This window comes from Lichenostomus cassidix, unplaced genomic scaffold, assembly GCF_008360975.1.
Source record: "Lichenostomus cassidix isolate B80296 unplaced genomic scaffold, HeHo_3.0 HiC_scaffold_43, whole genome shotgun sequence".
Classification (NCBI taxonomy): Eukaryota; Metazoa; Chordata; class Aves; order Passeriformes; family Meliphagidae; genus Lichenostomus; species Lichenostomus cassidix.
This window is the reverse complement of record NW_028147635.1, coordinates 3,600,238-3,622,735: the sequence shown is the minus strand read 5'-3', so window position 1 is coordinate 3,622,735 and position 22,498 is coordinate 3,600,238. Positions and strand designations below refer to the sequence as shown.

Genomic DNA, 22,498 nt, shown 5'->3' with positions numbered 1-22,498 from the left:
TTCCGATTCCAGTAATTAATTTCAGATGGATTTCCTTCTGTTCCACGGCAAACACAAAGTGCTATCCTTGTTAGACTTAGCCATCACTTTTGAAACCTTTTCATTTTAAAGACAATTATTTTGGTCTGATTTACATATGGGTATATATCAATTTTCCAAATTTAGATTTAAGTCTATACGGTAATTACTAATGTGGCCATTTTTTTATATGTGTGTGTTAAAAAGGGTACCACTCTTTTCTTTCTGGCTTACTTGCCCTCTTGCATCTGAAGGCATACAATTATTACAAGGTTCTGCTATGACAGCTGGGACTGATCCAGGAACAACCCTGTGGGTAACACTGTTCTGGGAATATAAAAAAGGAAACTATTTAATTAGTTTAATTTTGGAATTTTTGTGTTTCATTGCAGCTTTTAATGGATTAACTCTTTATTTTATTGTCTAATATTGTTCTTTTGTGTTCCTCTTTGTCTGGAGTTAATTTTATTCAAATAAAAGGAGCCTCTGGCTGTAGATCTCACAGTTGCAAGGGTATTCAGCAGTTCTTTTTGCTTCTGTGGCTTTAGTGGCTCCTTGTCTCACATCTGGACACACTTAGCTTTTTAGCTGATGAGGACACACTTGAGTGTTCAAAGTTGTTTATGATATTGAAACAAACTTGCACAATAATAACATGTGTTAGAGTGGGGAGAAGGATGAATTCCTGCTTCCTTTACCCCCCTTTTGGAAATTCTTCTATTTTCTGCTAGCTAGTTTCATATTGCAACATCACCTGTTCTGTTGATCAGCCACAGTTTGGTTGTTGCTCTCAATGCCAGCAGAAGCAGTGGCTGAAGCAGCAGGTGCTGACAGTGCCCCAAGCCCTGGGGCCAGAGGGGTCCCTTGGCTGCAGGGCTGGGAGGGAGCTGCCCCTTGTTCTCACTGTGCCTCACGCAAAGCTGGGCCCCTCACAAGTGGGGCAGCACAGCAAACAGGGAGCCTGCCAGTCTCTTCCAGCCGTGTCTGCTCAGAGTTTGGCCCTTGGAGCTTCAAGGGAAGCAAAGGCAGCTCTTCTGGTCCCTCTGGGTTGTCCCCATGTTCAGCAGTGCTGCTCCATCAGTCTGTGCACAGCGACAGGGAAAAGCCTCAGCTCTGCAGGGGCCAGGAGCTGCTGGGCTCTGCCTGAGCAGCTCAGCCAGCAGGAAGGGAGCTGCTCCACATGAGAACCAGGAGCAATGGACACTCATTTTTGTCTTTCAAGAAAATAAAAGGGAAAAGGAAAAAAAATTAGATAAAATATGAAAGATAAAAACAAAACTGAAGTGTGTATTGAAAATTCTTCTGTAACTTTGGATGAAGAGGTAACTGATTTTTTTTCTTTGAAAAAGAGAAGTCAGGATTTACTTTCTAAATATGCTGGTGGCATGGATCCGTCTTACTGACCTCAGCACCCTTTTAAAAAAGATTTTAAATATCGCTCACTGAAATCTCACTGCCAGCCTGTCCTGGTTACAGTTTAGCACTTTGGTTACACCCACAGAGTGCTAAACTGTAACCAAAGTGGTCATTCTGCTCCCCTTAGGTCCTTTCTGATGAGCTGCTGATGAGAGGTCGTTTGCAGGAGCTGCCCAGTGCACCCCTGATCCCTCAGGCTACGAGCTGGGTGTTAAATGAGATAAGGAAGAAGAGGCAAACCCTGCAAGGCAAAGACAGTTTTCTGTTTCTTCACACCAATGACTGAGCAGTGATAACTCCCTCCAGGGAAGCACCAGCACAGTCCCACCCAGCCTGAGGGGTCATCTCTGCTAATGGGCCATCGTGGACTCAATGGCACCAGCACAATGGGCAGCTGAGACAATTTAGACCATCAAAGGCTCCCCAAATATCCCATGACTCACAGGATGACATCATTGCATTGTCAGACTCCCTGCCCAGGTGGAGGTACTGAGCATTCCCACCTGAACCTGAGCGTATAAAATCTGGCTTTGGGGATGTGGGACACCACTTCCACTCAACTGATCCAGAGGAGGAGCGGAACTTCCACAAGACCACCATTTGGTAGGATCTCGACCATCGCTCTGACCTACAGGCAGCCAGGTTGTACTCAATCTTTGTGGGTTAAAAGCAGTTTTCTCTGTATCATTGCATTTATTGTAATCTCTTTAGTGAATTGTTAGTCTGACCTGTAATGTCTGTTGGGGCAGTTGAGTGGGATTCATTTATCCTGACAGTTTAGTTTAAATGAGCACAGTGGTTTTGGATGTTTGGAGTATGAATTACTTCCAAGCTGTGCCAAAAACATCCCTTGGGGGGTGTTGGTGTGTCCCTGGGAGGTGTTTCTGGGTGGTGGCTGCCAGCAGAGCCCCAGTGGTGGGCAGAGGGATGCAAGGACCCCCCTTGCAGTGAGGGTTGGGTTTCCCAAAGCAAGCACTGCCACCTCCAGCCCAGAGCCAGGGGGCTGTGGGACCCCCAGGGAGAACCAGATGGGAGGAACTGTGGGATGTCCAGAGTGTGGAGGATGGAGAGGGCAATACCAGGACCGGGGGACTGCTGGCAGTCTGGAGGAGAGGGAGTCTGGAGGTGGGGAACCCTGTGACCCCAAGGACCCCGAAGTGGGGAGCCCAGAGAAGGGGGAAATGCCAGGACATCTGGAAAATTCAAAAGCCTGGGGTGGGGGAGAGAGGTGACTCCTTGGACACCCACACCCTGAAGCACTTAGGGGAGAAGCAACCTATGGAAAACCCAAAATCCCCTGGCATCCCTAAGTGAGGGGACCCTGGAGGAGAGGGACCAGCATGACCCCAAAGTGGGGAGACTGGAGAGGAAGAAATCTGGGGATTCCAAGGACCCACAAAAGCAAAGGGAGGCTGGGGTCCATCTAGATGTGGGAAGCCCAATACATGCAGAACCCCCAGCAGCCAGGATGGGAGGGACCCCCAGAATTCCAAAGTGGAGAGACCAAAGAAGGGAACTCCTGGGATTGTTTTGGGGGTTTTTTTGTTGGTTTTTTTTTTTCAAAATCATAGTGCTCTGGAGGTTTTTATGGACACCAGATGCCCTGTGACTTCTAGAAATGGACTCGAGCAGGAGGACCTTCAAACCTAACATACATGCTTACACCTTGTTTTTCCCCTCCAAACCAGGATTTCCCATTCCCAAACCTTGGCTGGATGGAGGAGAAGGCTGTGAGGAAGAGGAAGATGCCCCAGGACAGCCAGGCAGGTGAGGAGGAAGTCACTGCCCCTTTCCCCCTCTTTTTTTCTCCATCTTCCAGCCCAACATCGTCCCTGGCTGCAGGACAACCCTGCTGCTGACACTGTCCTGCCAAGAATGGACTGAGGCGAATCTCCTTCCCCTTTCCTTTTGGCATGTAGGCAAATCTAAAATCCTCTCGTGTTTCCACCCCCAGGCAATGAGCTGGGAATGGAGACCATGGAGGAAAAATCTTCCCTGGAGAACCTCATGGAAGAGGCTGATTTGAACAGCTCCATGGCACAGGAGTCCAATGGGGAGGAAAAGCCCCGGAGATCCCACACAAGGAGAGGCTCCAAACCAAGCCCAGGGTGCTGTGAGGAGAAAAGACCCACCCTGTGCCAGGAAATTGGCCAGCAATCAAGCCAGAGCTATGAGCAGGTGGCCCATGAGCAGCTTCCCACTGGGGAGAAGCCCTACAAGTGCTTGGAATGTGGGAAGAGCTTCAGGACAAGCTCTCTCCTGATCCGCCACCAGATGATCCACACTGGGGAACGGCCCTACAAGTGTGGGGAATGTGGGACGAGTTTCACCAGGAGATCCCAACTTATCTGCCACCAGATGATCCACACTGGGGAACGGCCATATGAGTGTGGGGAATGTGGGAAGAGCTTCAGAGACAGCTCGCACCTGATCCGCCACCAGAGGATCCATACTGGGGAGAGGCCCTACAAGTGTCCCAAGTGTGGGAAGAGGTTTCAGAGCAGCTCTAATCTCCTCCTCTATGAGCGGATTCACACACAGGAGAGGCCATTCCGCTGCCCTGACTGTGGGAAAGGCTTCAAGCTCAACTCCACCCTCATCATCCACCGGCGCATCCACACCGGGGAGAGACCCTATGAGTGTCCCGAGTGTGGAAAAGGCTTCACCCAGAGCTCTCACTTGACCAGACACCAACGGAGCCACCAGTAAGAGAAGCCCTGCACAAGCCCCGGCTGCAGGAAGAGCTTTTTCTTCTGCTCCAGCCTTATTACCTAAAGCCTCATGGTTTTACTGCTCTTTGGGAGGGGTGTTTGGTGTTCAGGAGCTATTCTGGATGATTTGGTGCTTCTGGGTATTTGGTACAGTTTCTTTCTCCATTTTGTGTTTGAAAAGCCAAGAGGGTTCATCCAGTGCCTCAAAACCAGTCAATTCCACTGGAAAGTATTCAATCTTACCCCCAACCAGCTCAATCCCTGCCCAAAATGACTCAATTCCACAGCCCCTCAGGGTGGGATGACATTGGAAGGGATTGGGCAAAGTGGGATGCAGTTCTGGTGGGGTGAGATGGGCATTGGGTGGGGCAGGATGGGTGGGATGGGAATTGGAGGGGAAAATAGGGCTTGGGAAGGGGGTCTTGATGTCCAGGAGGGGTGGGATGGGTTGGGGTGGGGATTGGAGTGTGGGGCAGGGTCTGGAATGAGACAGCCAAAGGTTGGGGTGATGAAGGGAGTGGAACTTGTTCCTGTGTGGGTTTTTGGGTATTATATAACATGATTATTTCTCATGAGCCTTGGGGCAATAAAGAAAAAGGAGGTTCATCCTTTTGGTGTAGTGCTGTGTGTTGGCATTTGGGGGTTGATTTCTTGTTATTGTTGTTACTATTATTTGTTTGTATTATATATTAGTGTTATACTTCTAAATGCCACCCATTGTTAATAGTGGCTGTATGGCAGCTCACTGGGAAGATTCCCTTCCTTCTCACAGTGGGATTGAGCTGTAGTCACTTCCAAGTTGCCAGTGGCTTCTGAAGACCCATAGTCCTATTTATGGTGGTTTTGGTGTGGTTTGGAGTTGGGGAAGGGTCTCATCCCCACACAGAGGTGCTCTGAGCCTGCTCTGCACCACATCTGCACTTGTGGCACACCACAGCTGCCCTGCCCTGGAGACATGGCAGGACTCCCTCCTGCCAGGGCTGAGGCTTTGCATGGCCTCTCATGACCCCTCATGTCCAAAGCTCTGTGCTGGCACTGGTCTGAGCACCAACATCACTGCAGCCCCACGGCCTTTGCTGTCCCCCCATGTCCATTCCCTGTCCCCGAGTCCCGCCCGGCTCTGGCAGCAGCAGGAGCCGCAGCGCAGTGGGCGCCAGCCTGGCCTAGCCAGGGCTCCCAGCAGGAGCAGCAGCAGCATTGCCAGCCCTTCCCAGCTGCTCCTGCTTTGGCTTCCACAGGGATTTTTCCAGGGCAATTCTGGAGTACAGCAACAATCACCCACAAACTGGTCACTGGGGTTAGGCCTTGGCCTTTCTGCTTCCTCCAACCAGCCCAGGCTTCTCTCAGCATTCCAGTTCCCTGCTCAGAGCCTTTGGCTTCCTGCAATCCTGGCCCCAAGGATCTGCTCTCACGAGTCCCTGGGGAGCCTTTGGCAGTCCCTGCCTTCAGTGGCGCCCAATGATGCTCCAAGGGACTTGGAATTTTGTTTCTGACTCCTTGAGCAGCTTCTTCAACCTTCTCTCAGTCCCGGAGGGTCACAGACTCAGCTCCACCTTGGGGTTCATTAAACTACAGAAAGCCCTCAAAAGTTCTTTCTCTGCCTTCCATCGTCTTCAAGTGTTCAGGGCTTGTACGGCTATTGGAGTCAGTTTGGTGTTCTTTTAAGGAGGAAGTTTTCAAAGTGCACCCATGACTTTTCTTTAACGTCAAGGAAATATTTTTTTATATTTCTGTTCCGAGAACACATGATAGAAGCATTCCCCAAGTGACTTTGATGCTGAATGTCTCCTTAGGAGGTCTGGGCATGTAGAAGAATGAGCCCCTTGAGGGCTGACCCTGTTGGGACAACCTGCTCCTCACCCCCAACCTCACCATGGCTGACATTGCCCACCTGGCACTGACATCCCTGTTCCCTGCATCACAAACTTGTCCCCTGAGCTCTGCAGCTGGCTGTCCCAGCCCACTGCTCCATGTCCCACCTGCTCTCCTCAGGGCTCTGTCTGCACACGGGCCCAGGAGGAGTTTTCCTGTTTGTGAGGAAAGAATAGAAAAGCCTGAGCAGGTTTCCTACACAACAAACCCCACTCAGGAACCACATGCTCAGTACAGGCTGCCTCTGATGATGTCACCTTTCTACCAGGGACAATGTGACCAGAAGTGATCTCTGTAAGCAGAATTCTCTGTATATTGAAGGAGAATTCTCTGTCCCTGTCCTTTCCCTTGATCTCAGTTGCAGATGGAAGTTGATGGTGCCATTCTCACCTTTAAACCCTCTTTTGAATACAAACAGATGTGCCCAAGAATGTGTTAAGCAGGTGTTGCTCAATGTTAATGGAAAGCTTTTGTGTTCCCAATGGAATCACAGAGATCATTGTGACACTTTGTGGCCACATGGAACCACAGAGACCAAAGTACTGATACTGCAGGGCCTCATAGATGAAGGGAGACCATTGTGACTCTGTGGCACCTCATGGAACCCAGGAGTGCATTGTGACACTACAGAACCTCATGGAATGAAGGGGACACTGTGACACTGTGGGGTCTTGATAGAACTCAGGACACCATTGGTGACAGAACAGGAGCTCATGGAATGGGGAGAGCCAGGCCCAGGGGACATGGCTGCAATGGTGATGGCTGTGAGGTCACTGCCACTGCAGCAGCCTGCTTGGCCCTCAGCTGACATTCTGGCCAGGAGTGTTGTGAGGTCACCCAGCACATCAGAGAACCCACACAACAGGAATTCCATCCTTGGGGAGAGGAGGGGTTTCACTATGTCAGGTGGCACAAAGCTCCTGTCCTTGGACAATTGCTGGGATGGGGCATCAACTTCTCTGGAAAAACAGTTGATGTTTTGTGTCAATCTCATGGTAAAAAGTTCCTTCCTTATAACAAATCTAAATGCACTCTCGTTTAGTTTAAACATATTGACCCTTCTTCTGTCACTGTAAACTTTGGGAAAAAATGACACTCCATTTTCCTTGCAATTTGACTAATATTTTTCCTTTGTCAAAACTGACTGGCTTGTGACACCACAGAGTAGGCTGTGACAGCCCACAGCAGGGTGTGATATGTGACATCATAGAGTGGTCTGTGGCATCACAGTGTGGCTGAATGACATCACACAGCAGGCTGTGAGGTCATAGAGTGGACTTGTGACACCACAGGGTGGTTATGTGACATCACAAAGGGGGCTGTGAAAACATGGAACAGCTGTGTGACATCATAGAGTAGGTTGTGACATCATGGAATGGGCTGTGACATCACAGGGCAGCATTATGTGATCATAGCAAAGGCTGTGTGACATCACAGAGGGGGCTGGAAACACAGGGTGAAGTGTGACATCACAGGATGGATGTGTGACATCACAGGAGGGCTGTGTGACATCAAAGGGTGGCTGTGTGAGGTCACTGGGGAGGTCACTCTGCCCCAGCCCCCCTCACAGTTCCCCCAGACAAGTCCAACGCTGCTCGTGCACAGCAGGGTCCCCTTTCCCCCCAGGTCCCCCCTGCCCCCCAGTGCCACAGCCTCCCCCAGAGGATGTTCCATGAGATCGATCCCCCAGAGCCTGACACGGGGACAGAGGGGACAGGGCCCTGTGGGGTGGGACAAGGGGACAGTGATGCCCTGGCAGTGTCCCTGTGTCCCCCAGGGTGAGAGCCTGGCCCAGGGCTCCTTCACCCTGTTACGAACGAGGGCTTGAGAGCACTTAAAAAATCCCCAGAAAGGGATCAGCAAACACCAGATTTAATATTAAGTACGACAGCACAACAAAGTTCCTTGGCAAGAGTCACTCTGCTCCTGACTGGACAGTTCAGGCACACCAAGGGAAAAAAGCAACAACAAAAGCAAGCAAATCCAGGCAATCAAACCAGAAATGAACCAAGAACTGTCCCTGTGTGTGTGTGTGTGTTTAGTTGGGTGTGTGACACAAAAGGACAGTGAGAGCAAGGATAAAAGGAATATGGCCTGAAAGCTTAACCGGCCTCAAACTTAAAAGAACTTAACTTCTACATTAACCTTAACTTATACCTTAAACTTAACAACTTAGCAAAAGAACAACCCTTAGCAGCATTTCACTTAGCTCATACCTTATGACTGAACCTCACTTACAGGCCTAAATCACTCACATATCCAAGGCACTTCAACACCTCCCAGAGCAGCATTTCTCCCCCATTTCCAGAGCACAGGCACACGTGTGTGCACACAGACAGAAAGAGGCAGTGCCAGGGAGCTGTCAGACATTGCCCTGGAGGGCAGGGAAATGCTCACTGCGGATGCTTTTGCATCTCCCCAGCAGGCGAAGGGTTGAGCCTGGAGGAGTGGGGGGATCGGCCCAGGGTCCCTCGTTGTTCGGGGATGCCCCAAGTGCAGCAAACGGGAGAGTTCCCGGCTCGGAGAGGCCCCACTCAGAGGGAGCTCACTGCTCCAGGAGAGCTCCAAGGGGCTCCTTTTGGAGCCCTGTTGATAGGGCCCCAAGAGATGGGCTTTAGTCACAGCAATGTTTCATCCTGGCTGCACTTCGCATCAACAGCTTTCTCTGACACTGTGAGAACAGGGATGTTGTGCCACTGAGGGAAGGAAAACAGTTCCCAAGGCTGCTCCTAAAGAAAGCAGGAGCTGGTTGGACAGCAGCAGTGCCTGGGAGCAGACAGTGTTTGTGATCAGCTGCAGAGGAGCTGAGCCCAGGGGCTGTTGGCCAAGGCTGAGGCCTAAGGAGCATTTCTCAGATCGCAGGGCAGCCTGAGAAGGGGAGGGAGGAATGCACCACCCCAGGGCCCCATGGAACTACAGAGACCACTGTGACAGTGTGGGGCCTTGTGGGACCAAGGGACCATTGGGACACTGCTGAGCCTCATGGAATCATGGAGACCACTGTGACATTGCAGGGCCTCATGGAACCAAGGGGACCATAGTGACTGTGTGTGGCTCCATGGAACCAAGGGACCATTGTGACACTGCAGGGCTTGTGGAACCAAGGGGCAATTTGACACTGCTGGGCCTCATGGAAGCAAAGGGGCCATTGTGACCCTACAGGACCTCATCAAACCTAGAGGCCACTGGGACACTGCAGCACCATAAAGAACCAAGAGTCCATTGTGACACTGTGGAACCACAGGAGACCATTGTGACACTGTGAGACCCCTTGGAGATGAAGGTCCATTGTGACATTGCAAGGCCTCATGGAACCATGGAGAGAATATTGAGATACTTCACAGTCTCAAGGAACCAGGGAGACATTGTGACAGTGCAGGGCCCTGTGGAACCAAGAGAACATTGTGACACTGTGGGGTCCCATGGAACCAAGAACATCATTGTTACACTATGAGGTCCCATGGAATCAAGGGGCCTTTTTGACACTGCTGGACTGCATGGAACCAAAGCTCCATGGTGACACAGAGTGGCCTCATGAAATGAGATGCTGCAGAACCAAATCAGATTATTATGACACTGCAAAACCCCATGGAACAAAGGGGCCATTGTGACACTACAGGGCCCCGTAAAGTCAAGGGAACATGGCACAGGTCTGCCTGGTTTGGTCTCCAAGGGGCCACCTGACTGTTCCAACTGACCTTGACATGTTGAGAGTCGCTTCTCTTGTGCCACTGAAACACTGGGGCACTCTGCTGTCCTTCCTGTGGAAATGAACTGTCCTTCTCCTCCAGGCACCCATGGCCAGAATTGGGATTGCACCACCACATTTCCCTCTATTCACAGACAGTTCCCATAGGAATATTGCCTTTTACTTAGAGTCCACAAACAACTGTAATTCCTTTCAAAGGTCTCGTTGAGAAAGTTGTTTGGGGCCTTACACCTGCACTCACCATTCCACAGCCCACATCCCACTGCTCCCAGGAGAGCCACAAGCATCCTGTGAGGCCACAGACCCCCATTCCCAGGGCATGGGAGTCAGGGCGTGGCTGTCCTGCTTGGCACAGCCCAGGCAGGGCTTTCATAGCCACATTCCACAGTTCATTTCCCACCTGGACCCAGTGGTGCCTCTGCATTCTGCTTCCCCAGCCCCAGGGATGTTCTCCTTGCCCCCATGGTCTCTTGGCAAGGATAGCCTCAGTGGTTGCTGCTGACATCCTCAGCAACTTGGAGGTTGCTGCTGAATTTTACCTCTCCAGAGGCTTTTTCAGCCTTTAGATCTTCAGGAATTCAATGCTTGAGGGCTCATTAACATTCAAAATAGCTTTGCCAGGCTCAGGGCCAGGAGAGAGGCCAGGCAGGGCTGGCCATTACTGGGAACAGGCCCTGAGCCCTGCAGCAGGATGGAGCTGGGGCATAACCAAACTCACCTGCAAACCTGGGCTGAGCAGCCAGGGCTGGCAACGGCTGGGGACAGAGGCTGGGCTGACAAATGTCCTGGGCCCCCTCCCTGCTCTGTCCATGCCACCATGGGGACAGAGTCTGGGCTGACAAATGTCCTGGGCTCCCTCCCTGCTCTGTCCGTGCCACCAAGGGCACAGAGCAGCCTCCTCTCTCGGCCACTTGCCTGTTTTCCATCCCTTCCCCAGGCCCTGGCTCTGCCCCACAAGCCCTGGGCTCAGTCCTCCCCCTGCACACTAACACAGGCTGAGATGGACACTGATGGGTTTCTCTGCCAGCTTCTCTCAGCCCAGCCCAGCTCCCTCCAAGCTCTCCCAGCTGCCCTGAGCTCTCTGCAGCACCAAGGGCAAACATGGCAGTGCTGATAACCAGGGAGACCACGGCCAGGTGAGGGAGGCATGTGGAAAAGGCTTTGTGCTGTCCCTGCTCAGAGGGGATCCTCAGCAAAGCCCTGAACATCTGCACATAGGAGAAAACAATGAACACAAAACAGCCAGAAGTTATCCAAGCAGTAATGACCATGAGCCAAAGTTCCCTGAGGCTGGAGTGTGAACAGGAGAGCTTGAGGATCTGGGGCACTTCACAGAAGAACTGGCCCAGGGCATTGCCCTGGCACAGGGGCAGGGAAAATGTATTGGCTGTGTGCAGCAGAGCAGTGAGAAAGCCACTGGCCCAGGCAGCTGCTGCCATGTGGGCACAAGCTCTGCTGCCCAGGAGGGTCCCACAGTGCAGGGGTTTGCAGATGGACACAGAGTGGTCGTAGCACATGATGGTGAGGAGATAATACTCTGCTGAAATGAAGAAAAAAACCAAAAATAGTTGGGCAGCACATCCTACATAGGAGATGTCCCTGGTGTCCCAGAGGGAATTGTGCATGGCTTTGGGGACAGTGGTGCAGATGGAGCCCAGGTCAGTGAGGGCCAGGTTGAGCAGGAAGAAGAACATGAGGTGTGCAGGTGGTGGCCGCAGGCTACGGCGCTGATGATGAGGCTGTTGGCCAGGAGGGCAGCCAGGGAGATGCCCAGCAAGAGGCAGAAGTGCAGGAGCTGCAGCTGCCACGTGTCTGTGAATGCCAGGAGGAGGAACTGGGTCATGGAGCTGCTGTTGGACATTTGCTGTGTCTGGCCATGGGGACCTGTTGATGGAGAAAAGGACAGTGACAAGTCAGGAGAGGCTGCTTTGAGCCAAAGCTGTGCCATTCCCTGCAGACTGTCCCACTGGGACTCATCCACCCGTGTTCCTTCTCTGGGAAAACCTTCATCCAGGTCCCTGCCTGAGCTCCACTTGTGCTGTCTGAGTGTGCCATGAGCAGCCAGGCCTGTGCGTGGGGCTCTCCAGGAGCCATCCCTGCCCTGCTGCCCTGGGATTGTGGCCATGGGGCAGAGGGACAAGGCTGAATATTCAGGATTTGTCAGGGGAATCCCTCCTAATGCAGATTTGTTAGGGGAATCCCTCCTAATGCAGAAAGGCTTGGTAGCATTTTCACTCACAGTTCCACAGGATAGCAGGAGGGAGTTTTAAGGAATGTTTTCCTACCCACACATCATTCCTGGTTTCTGAGGTCAGAAATCCCCAGCATTTTTGCTGTACTCAGAGTTTGCCACTGAGAGATGTGAGAGGCAAAGGGATTCCCTGTGGCTCAGGGCCAGGTGAGGGGCTGGATGGGCTTGTTCCCAACTGCCCTGGGTTTGCACCTTTGGCTGCAATCAGAGCACAATCACACTCCCCTGTCACCCTGGGAAGAAACCAGACCCTGCTGAGAGCAGAGGGATCACTGGATATCTCACCCCCTCCAAAGGTCTCTCAGCAAGGTCACAGCCCCTCCTTCTGCCAAGGACACTCACTGTTCCCTTGGCAAACCCAACAGCATTTCCTCACTTGTGGCATCTCTGCACTTCCACATGGGGCATTCAGGGAATTCTGAGAGGCTCTGGCACAGATTTTTACCCAGGAGGGAAGCTCAGAGCTTGGAAGGACACAGCAAGGAGATGCCCAGGTGTGCTCATGATGGCATCTCAGGGAGGGAGGCTCAGCTCCTTCCCCTTTCCCATGGACTGCTTTGCCCACAGCCCCACAGGTCACAGGGAAGCTTGGACACCCCATTCCCATGGACACAGCTGCCTGGGAGGAATCCCAAGGGCAGTGCCTGCCTCAGCTGCTGCAAAGCCCAGAGCCTCCCTGAGAGCACCAGATAACAGTGACAGTATCAGAGGAATGCAGAAACAAGAGAAGATGATGTGGTGCTGTGCCTGAGAGGGCAGGGCAGGGACAGCCTGGCACTCAGGACAGTGTTCCCTGTCCCCAGCTGTGCACGGCACCTCCCACACACCAACAGTGCCCTCCTGCCCACAGCACTGCTCTGTTCAGCTCCCTCTCCTTCCCTCATCATCTCCCTGTGCTGCACATGTTCCTCCTGAGAGGAGCCTTGTCCCTGTCAGCACTCACAGAGCCCATCCCACCCTCTGTGCACTCGCCCGGCCCTACAGAAACCTGCCTGTCTGCAGGGCCCTGCCTGGGGGAGGCTCTGTGTGCAGGTGGGCAAGGGCAGCTGGCAAGAGCCCTGCTGGGCCCTGCAAAGGTGCTGCTGCTGCTGTCCATGGGCTGAGCAGTGGCTGAAGGCCCTTGAGGAGGCTCCCAGCAGACACACTGAGCACCCAAAGGTACAGAGCAGGAGTTATTGTTCTTTGTGTCTGCAACCCTCGGCCCGGGAGCATCGCCCCCCCGGGACATCCCACAGGTGAGCGGGCAGGGGGAGCTCGGCCCAAATATCTTGGGCAATGCCTGGGGTTCTTTTTGGGAGGGAGGGATTTTTGGACCTTGTAGGACTGCAGCACCTTACCCCAAATATTTTTGTTGGCTGCCCGGTAGGGTTTTTCTTGGGGGGGGGAGGGCAGATTTTTGAATCTTGCAGGAGTCTAAAGGACAGTTGCAAATGCCCCTTGGGGGGATATGGGGGAGTCCCCAGCACGTGGGATTTTTAGGGGATCCCAGTGGCGTCTGCTGGGAGGGATGGGATGGGATGGGATGGGGCCTGGGAATCGTGGGATGTGGATTGGAGTGTGGGATGAAGTCTGGGGGAGGGGGACGGGTGGGATGGGGCCTGGGATGAGGCAGCCGAAGGTTGGGGGTGATGAAGCCAGGAGGACCCCAGTCCTTAAGGGCCTGTGGGGTATCCGGCAGCTGTGAGGGAGTTTTGGGGTACCCCTGATCCTTCGAGGGTGGCACTGGCAGTTGGGGACACGTGGCTCCGTCACCTCTGGACCCCACCTGCGCCCCCCCTCGCCCCCAGCGCCCCCGGGAGCGGAATTTGTGGAGGGGGGAGGTGGGGGGCGCGGTGAGAAGGGGGGCTGAGAGCCCAAATGGAGCGAAATGGGTATTGGGACCCCCAGAGTGGGCAGGAAGAGCCTGGAACCCCCAAAACCAATCACAGGGGAGGGAGGTTGGGATTGAGGGAATGATGATGCAAGGGCAGAAGAGCAAAGGAAAAGAGGGGGCTGGGACCCCCAAAGAGAGCGGGAGGGGGATGGGACACCCAAATGGAGTCGGGAGGGGTCTGTGGATTGGGAGAAGGATGGGAAAGGGGAGGAGAGGGAAGGGAAAGGTGGGGTTGGCACGGAAGCAGGGCAGTTCCATGGGGGTCCAGCCCTGTCCCCCAGCACTGGATCCCTGGAGCAATTCCCTGGGGCTCTGGGGGAGGTGGATCTGCACTGGGGGTCCCCAAGCCCCCTGTCCATCCCTGGGGCTGATTGGGGGGTTCCCCCCACCCAGCAGCCAGTGCTGCAGCAGCCGTGGGGCAGAGGAGGGTGGGGAATGGGGTTCTGGGGTGGGAGCAGAGGAGGAGCGGGAGGAAGAGGAGGGAGAGAGGAGGAGGAGGAGCAGGAAAAGGAGGAGCAGGAGAACCATGAGATTTCACCACCCACTGTGTCTGCAGCACCCCTGGCTCTGGGATCATTGCTCCCCCTGCATTCCAAAGGTCACCAGGGAGGGGGAGCTCACCCCAAAGCTGTCAGGGGCTCTCTGGGAGGGTGTTAGTTTTTGAGGGGTGTTTGGAGCTTGCAGATTCTGGAAGTTAGCACCAGATATCTTTGTATGTCCCTGGTGGGGATTTTTTGGGCCAGAGGGTATGTTTGGATCTTGCAGAACTCCAAAGCTGAGCCATAAATGCACCTTTGGTGGAATACTGGGGGGTCCATTTGGGAATTGCCTGCTATCAGCAGGACAGGACATCAGTTTTGGGGATCCCTGAGAGAGCTGGGAGGGTGGAATGTTGTACTCCCCAAGTGGAGAGAGCAGAGAGGGCCAATACCAGAGCTGGGGGACCCCTGGCAGCCTGGAGGGGTGGGGGAGGCTGGAGATGAGGCAGGGCTGGGACACTGTGACACTGAAAGGGGTGATGGGGAGAGGGGGAAACCCTGAGTGCCTGGAGTGCGGGGAGCCTGAAGAGGGGGACCCTGGGAGCCCTTGGAGCCAAAGCACAGTCAGGGAAGAAGGGACCCCTGGGAGCACCGAAACCCCACAGCATCCCTAATCAGGACCCAGGAGAAGGGGGATCCCCAGGATCCATGGGAGCCCCAGCAGCTTCGAGAATGGGCAACCCCAGAACCCCAAAGACAGGAGACTGGAAAGGGGGAACTCCCGGGAGGCTTTTTCTGAACTCATTCTTATTTTAGGAGGACTTTATAGACACAAAACACCCAGTGACTTCTAGAGATAGACTTGGGCAGGAGGAACCCCCAACCCAAGGCACTCACACCTTTCTTTTACCCAAACGAGGATTTCCAATTCCCAAAACTTGGCCAGATGGAGGAGGATGCTTTGAGGAAGAGGAAGATGCCCCAGGACAGCCAGGCAGGTGAGGAGGAAGTCACTGCCCGTTTCCTGCTCTCTTCTCCTCCATCTCCCAGCCCAGCATTGCCCCTGGCTGCAGGACAACCCTGCTGCTGACTCTGTCCTGGTAGGGATGGACTGGGGGGATCTTCTTCCCCTTCCCTCTGGCATGGAGGCAAATCCCAAATCCTCTCCTTGTCCTTCCTCCCCCAGACAACAAGCTGAGGAGAAAGACCAGGGAGGACAAGTCCTTACAGCAGAACCTCATGGAAGAGGCCATTTTGAGCAGCTCCATGACCCAGGAATCCAACTGGGAGGAAAAGCCGCAGAGATGCTGCACAAGGAAAGGTTGCAAACCCAGCCCTGGGTGCTCTGAAGAGCAAAGACCCACCCTGTGCCAGGAAGTTGCAAGAGCTTTAGCCGGAGTGCAGAGCTGGAGATTCCTGAGAAGCTTCATGAGACCAAGAAGTCCTATGAGTGTGGGGAATGTGGGAAGAGCTTCAGAAAGTTCTCCCACCTTATGGACCACCATCGGATCCACACTGGGGAGAAGCCCTGTGAATGTGGGGAAAGTGGGAAGAGCTTCTGCCAGAGCTCCAACCTGATCTGTCACAAGAGGATCCACACTGGGGAGAGACCCTATGAGTGTTGCGAGTGTGGCAAAGGCTTCACCCAGAGCTCTAACTTGACCCAACACCGATGGAGGCACCGGTAAGGGAAGCCCTGCAAGTGCCCCGAGTGGGGGAAGACCTTCATGCACTGCTCCGTATTCATCCCCCATCAGAGGACCCAAATTGGGAAGAGCCCTGGTGACCCACACTGCCAGTGACCCAGTGTTGTGGTTTGACCCTGGCCAAATGCCAGGCACCTACAAAATTTGCTTTCTCTTCTCTCCCCTGCTGCAGCTGTGCAGAGGAGAGGGAAAAAAAACCCCTAACACACACACACACACACATAGGGCTCATGAGTCGAGATAATGAACCAGGCAGGATGCACTGAAGGGTGAAACAGGCTGAGAACTTAAAGTTGCAACGTGACATATTGGTAACCTAACCCTAAACAGAGTCAGAGTAGGCAAATGGGAACTAAAGATAAGCTCTTAAGACACTGTTTCTCTGCTCACCCCCCTCCCACTGGAGACAGTCCTCTGTGAACTTCTTTGCCGTGGGTCCAATCTCTTGAGCAGTAGCCACTGGAATCTGCTGCCCCATGAGTTCTTGTCCACAGGGTTCAGAGCTCTGAGCCCAGGCCAGGCTGTTTCCATCCCAAGGAACAAGGCCTTTCCCTGCACTGGGACTCCCACTGGATCACAGCTTCCTCCAGGCATCCACCTGCTCCTCTAGCGTGAGCACCTCCCCACGGGCTGTGGGTGGATCTCTGCACCCCTCGTGGACCCCATGGGCTGCAGGGGGACAACCTGCTTCCCCATGGTCCTCACCACGGCCAGCAGAGGATTTCCAGCTCCGGTGCCTGGAGCACCTCCTCCCCCACCTTCTCCACTGACCTTGGTGTCTCCATGATGTTTTCCCTCACATATTCTCACCTCCTCCTCATCCTCTGTCTAAAAAGAAGTGCTTGTGGACATGGTTTTGATTTCTTCTTAAATATGATATCACAGAGGTGTAACCAACATCTCTAATTGTCCCAGACTTGGCTAGGAGCATGTCCATCATCTTCAGAGCCATCAGAGATTGGCTCTGCTGGACATGGTGAAAACTTCTAGAACATTCACACCGGACACACAGGAGCCATTTTTGTGCCCCTCCCCACCCACTAGCAAAAACTGGGCTGAGCAAAACCAACTCATGAGCACAGGGGTGAGTTTTCTCCCAACCCTTCAGCCACTTCTTCAGGCCTACCACAACAGCTTTTGAAGGGTTTAAGTTTCCCCTAGATGCTAAAGATATTCTTATCTTTAATAAGAATATTCTGGGCTAAGCAAAACTAACATACTCGGGTTGGGAAGGCACCTGGCTGGTGGCTTCTATGTCCTCCTGATTCCCTGTGGCCACCTGGACAAACACAGGGGCAGGAACATCCATCAGGACTCAGACTGACATCTGAAATTCATTGGGAAGAGCTGATTTATTAATGTTGCACCCTAAAAATTGTTACCTGCTGTGTAATTGTTTCTTCTGGTGGCATCAAGAAATGATGGATGATCTTGGAGGTCTTTTCCAATCTAAATAATTTCCTTCTTCACCTTGTCACAACAACCAAAGCTGAGGTAAAATAAAGAAATTAAACAAAGAGATCTAAAGCTGCACCATTTTACTGTGCATTTGGGGGTGAATGTGGGGTTGAGGGGAATATTCATGAGGATTTGGATGTTCTGGGGCTGCCCAGGCTGGGGGACAGGACAACAGTCTCATAGTTGTGCTGGCAGAATGTGTGCACCTGAGCCCATCTGTTGTTCAGAAATTCCGGTTTTCTGTCCCAGTCCCTGGCCTGGGTCTCCCCATGTGGGATGTGCCCCCCAAAGTGCCCAAATCACTGCTGAAGTGCCTGAGCTGCTCCCAGCTGTGGATGTTCCTGTCCACCAGCCTCTCCTGGTCAGTGCCATGGGGGGTGGGAGGGGTTTTAGGGAATCTTGGGTGGAATCTGCAGAGCTCAGGGGACAAGTTTGTGATGCAGGGAACAGGGATGTCAGTGCCAGGTGGGCAATGTCAGCCATGGTGAGGTTGGGGGTGAGGAGCAGGTTGTCCCAACAGGGTCAGCCCTCAAGGGGCTCATTCTTCTATGTGTCCACCCTTTCTTAGGAGACATTCAACATTAAGACCATGTGGTTTCTAACACCTCTTCTCTGAACTGAAAAAAATCACCCAACAAAAACCCTTGGATAAATAAAAAAGTCAATTGCACTTTGCAAATTCCCTACCTAAAAAGAACACCAAACTGACTCCAATGAGCTGTACAAACCCTGAACACTTGAAGACGATGGAAGGAAGACAAAGAACTCCTGAGGGCTTTCTGTATTTTAATGAGCCCCACAGTGGATTTGGGGCTGAATCTGTGACCCTCAGGGACTGAGAGATGGTTGAAGAAGGTAGTCAAGGAGTCAGAAGCAAAACTCCAAGTCCCTTGGAGCATCAATGGGCCCCACTGAGGGCAAAGACTGCCAAAGGCTCCCCAGGGACTCGTGAGAACAGATCCTTGGGGCCAGGATTGCAGGGAGCCAAAGGCTCTGAGCAGGGAACTGGAATGCTGAGAGAAGCCTGGGTTGGTTGGAGGAAGCAGAAAGGCCAAGGCCTGAGCCCAGTGACCAGTTTGTGGGTGATTGTTGCTGTACTCCAGAATTCCCCTGGGAAAACCCCCGGGGAAGCCAAGGCAGGAGCAGCTGGGAAGGGCTGGCAATGCTGCTGCTGCTGCTGGGAGCCCCGGCTGGGCCAGGCTGGCGCCCACTGCGCTGCGGCTCCTGCTGCTGCCAGAGCCGGGTGGGACTCGGGGACAGGGAATGGACACGGGGGGACAGCAAAGGCCGTGGGGCTGCAGTGATGTTGGCGCTCAGGACAGTGCCAGCACAGAGCTTTGGACATGAGGGGTCATGAGAGGCCATGCAAAGCCTCAGCCCTGGCAGGAGGGAGTCCTGCCATGTCCCCAGGGCAGGGCAGCTGGGAGGTGCCACAAGTGCAGATGTGGTGCAGAGCAGGCTCAGAGCACCTCTGGGAGGGGATGAGACCCTTCCCCAACTCCAAACCACACCAAAACCACCATAAACAGGACTTTGCATTCGAAGCCACTGGCAACTTGGAAGTGACCATACAGCTCAATCCCACTGTGAGAAGGAAGGGAATCTTCCCAGTGAGCTGCCATCCAGCCACTATTAACAATGGGTGGGATTTAGAAGTATAACACTAACAAAGAATACAAACAAATAATAGTAACAATAACACGAAATGAAGTCCCAAAAGCCAACACACTGCACCACACCAAAAGGATGAACCTCCTTTTTCTTTATTGCCTCAAGGCTCATGAGAAATAATCATGTTATATAATACCCCAAAACCCACTCAGGAACAAGTTCCCCTCCCTTCATCATCCCCAGCCTTTGGCTGTCTCATTCCAGACCCTGCCCCACACTCCCAGTCCCCACCCCAACCCATCTCACCCCTCATGGACATCAAGACCCCCTTCCCAAGCCCCATTTCCACCATTCCACCACTCCAATTCCCATCCCACCCATCCTGCCCCACCCAATGCCCATCTCACCCCTCTGGAACTGCATCCCACTTTGCCCAATCCCCTTCCAATGTCATCCCACCCTGAGGGGCTGTGGAATTGAGTCATTTTGGGCAGGGATTGAGCCATTTTGGGGTAAGATTGAGTACTTTTCAGAGGAATCGAGAGGTTTTGAGGTACTGGATGCACCCTCTTGGCTTTTCAAAAACAAAATGGTGGAAGAAACTGTACCAAATACCCCAGAAGCAACAAATCATGCAGAATAGCTCCCGAACACCAAACACCCCTCCCAAATAGCAGTAAAACCATGAGGCTATAGGTAATAAGGCTGGAGCAGAAGACAAAGCTCTTCCTGCAGTTGGGGTTTGTGCAGGGCTTCTCTTACTGGTGGCTCCGTTGGTGTTTGGTCAAGCTAGAGCTCTGGGTGAAGCTCCTCCCACACTCGGGACGCTCATATGGTCTCTCCCCTGTGTGGATGCGCCGGTGGGTGATGAGGTGGGAGTTGTGCTTGAAGCCTTTCCCACAGTCAGGACAGCGGAAGGGCCTCTCCTCAGTGTGAATCCGCTCATGGAGGAGGAGATTGGAGCTGCTCTGAAACCTCTTCCCACACTTGGGACACTCATAGGGTCTCTCCCCAGTGTGGATCCTCTGGTGGCGGATCACGTTGGAGCTCTGGTTGAAGCTCTTGCCACATTGTCCACACTCATATGGCCGTTCCCCAGTGTGGATCCTCCGGTGGATAATCAGATGGGATCTCCTGGTGAAACTCATCTCACATTCCCCACACTCGTAGGGCCGTTCCCCAGTGTGGATCATCTGGTGGCGGATCAGGTGGCATCTCCTGGTGAAACTCATCCCACATTCCCCACACTCATATGGCCGTTCCCCAGTGTGGATTATCTGGTGGCGGATGAGGAGAGAGCTTGTCCTGAAGCTCTTCCCACATTCCAAGCACTTGTAGGGCTTCTCCCCAGTGGGAAGCTGCTCATGGGCCACCTGCTCATAGCTCTGGCTCGATTGCTGGCCAATTTCCTGGCACAGGGTGGGTCTTTTCTCCTCACAGCACCCTGGGCTTGGTTTGGAGCCTCTCCTCGTGTGGGATCTCCAGGGCTTTTCCTCCCCATTGGATTCCTGCACCATGGAGTTGCTCAAAATGGCCTCTTCCATGCGGTTCTTCAGGGAGGATTTGTCCTCCTTACTCTCTGTCATCAGCTCGTTGCCTGGGGGAGGAAGGACAAGGAGAGGATTTGGGATTTGCCTCCGTGCCAGAGGGAAGGGGAAGGAGATCCCCCCCAATCGATTCTCGGCAAGACGGCGTCAGCAGCAGGGTTGTCCTGCAGCCAGGGGCAATGCTGGGCTGGGTGATGGAGGAGAAGAGAGCAGGAAAGGGGAAGTGACTTCCTCCTCACCTGACTGGCTGTCCCAGGGCATCTTCCTCTTCCTCACAGCTTCCTTCTCCATCCAGCCAAGTTTGGGAATGGGAAATCCTGGTTTAGGGGGAAAAACAAGGTGTGAGTTCATTTGGGTTTGAAGGTTATTCCTGCCCCAGTCCATCTCTAGAAATCACTGGCTGTATAGTCACTATAAAAACCTCTGAAACGCTGTGCTGTTTTAAACTGGCAAGAGAAATGGATTCCCCCAAACTGCCCCAAGAGAGATTAAGATGGGAGTCACAATCCACCAAAGAGATTACAAGAAATACAATGACACAGCTTTAACTCACAAAGGCAGAGTATAACCAGGCACCCTCGGAGAAGAGCAGCATGGTGTTCCTTAGTTCCTGTGCTGAGCGCCATGTGCACCCATTGTATGCCAAGAGAAAGCAAAAGGAAACCAAACCTGTTGGTCTGAGTGTTGGTCACAGTCCTTCTGAAGTGGTAGTTTCAGTCTTGTCTAAAGCAGTGGCTGCAGTCCTGTGGAAGTTCTGCTCCTCCTTCTCTGGGTCTGTTGAGCTGTGTCCCACATCCCCAAAGCCACATTATATATGCTCAGGTTCAGGTGGCAATGCTCAGTACCTCCCCCAGGCAGGGAGTTTGACAATGGAAAGATGTCATCCTGTGAGTCATGGGATATCTGGGGAGTCTTTGATGGTCTCAGTCATTTCAGCTGCCCATTGTGCTGGTGCCATTGAGTCCACGATGGCCCATTAGCAGAGATGACCCCTCAGGGTAGGTGGGACTGTGCTGGTGCTTCCCTGGAGGGAGTCATCTCAGCTGAGTCATTGGTGTGAAGAAACAGAAACACTGCCTTGCCTCACAGGGTTTGCCTCTTCTTCCTTATCTCATTTAACACCCAGCTCATAGCCTGAGGGATCAGGGGTGCACTGGGCAGCTCCTGCAAATGACCTCTCATCAGCAGCTCATCAGAAATATCCTAATGGGAGTAGAATGCCTAGTTTGGTCACACCCACAGAGTGCTAAACTGGTGCCCTGCTCCTATAACCAGGACAGACTGGCAGTGAAATGTAATTGCAAGATGTTGTTCCACTTGGCTTTCAGCAAAATAACCCATGGACAGAGTTCCTTCCAGCTGCAATCATTCCTTGATTCCCTCAAGGATTTGCTTCCCTTTCCTTCTTCCTTCTGCTTCAAGCTGGGAATGTGCTGGAAAATGTTCAGCAAAACAAACTTTGCTGCATGCTCTGGGAGCCCAAAGAGCTGCTGGACCTTGTCACCTGGCCCTGCACTGCTCTCTTGAGATGCATGGCAGAGCCAGGACTCTGGGAGCCTCAGGAATTGTCCTCTGGGATCCATGGATTTACAGGGGTAGAAGTTACTAATTTAGGGGGGCTAGAAGCTGAATAATAATCTTCTGGAACTGACTTAGGAGGCCTGAGTTTGGATAATGATTTACTAAGAACTGCTTGCTGAAAACAATATATCACTTGCTTAATGATTTTTGCCTACCCAGTAAAAGGGAGGATATAGAAAGGAAAGCCAAATAATTGATAAAAATTACTGAGTTTGACTGAACATCCTGCTCTCAGACCCCAGAACTGGCTCAAGTGAGTTCTAAGG

The 22,498-nt window shown here is 52.9% G+C and overlaps 2 protein-coding genes across 2 annotated transcripts in view; one reads left to right on the top strand and one right to left on the bottom strand.

Annotated features, from left to right (window-relative positions):
- Positions 1–20,959, bottom strand: part of LOC146421198 (uncharacterized) — a 61,202-nt gene extending 40,243 nt beyond the window's left edge. The window contains exons 1-2 of the mRNA XM_085047587.1: positions 20,891–20,959; positions 19,997–20,701 (exon numbers count right to left, since the gene is read on the bottom strand). Of these exons, the coding sequence (XP_084903713.1) occupies positions 19,997–20,701; positions 20,891–20,942 (757 nt within the window). The 5' untranslated portion in view covers positions 20,943–20,959. The remainder of the gene's footprint in view (positions 1–19,996; positions 20,702–20,890) is intronic.
- LOC146421199 (uncharacterized) lies at positions 1,864–4,447 on the top strand. The gene is made up of 3 exons (XM_085047616.1): positions 1,864–2,076; positions 3,123–3,201; positions 3,389–4,447. The coding sequence occupies exons 2-3, from the start codon at positions 3,150–3,152 to the stop codon at positions 4,141–4,143; spliced, it is 807 nt and encodes a 268-aa protein (XP_084903742.1). The 5' UTR covers positions 1,864–2,076; positions 3,123–3,149; the 3' UTR covers positions 4,144–4,447.
- Positions 20,960–22,498: the final 1,539 nt, after the last annotated feature.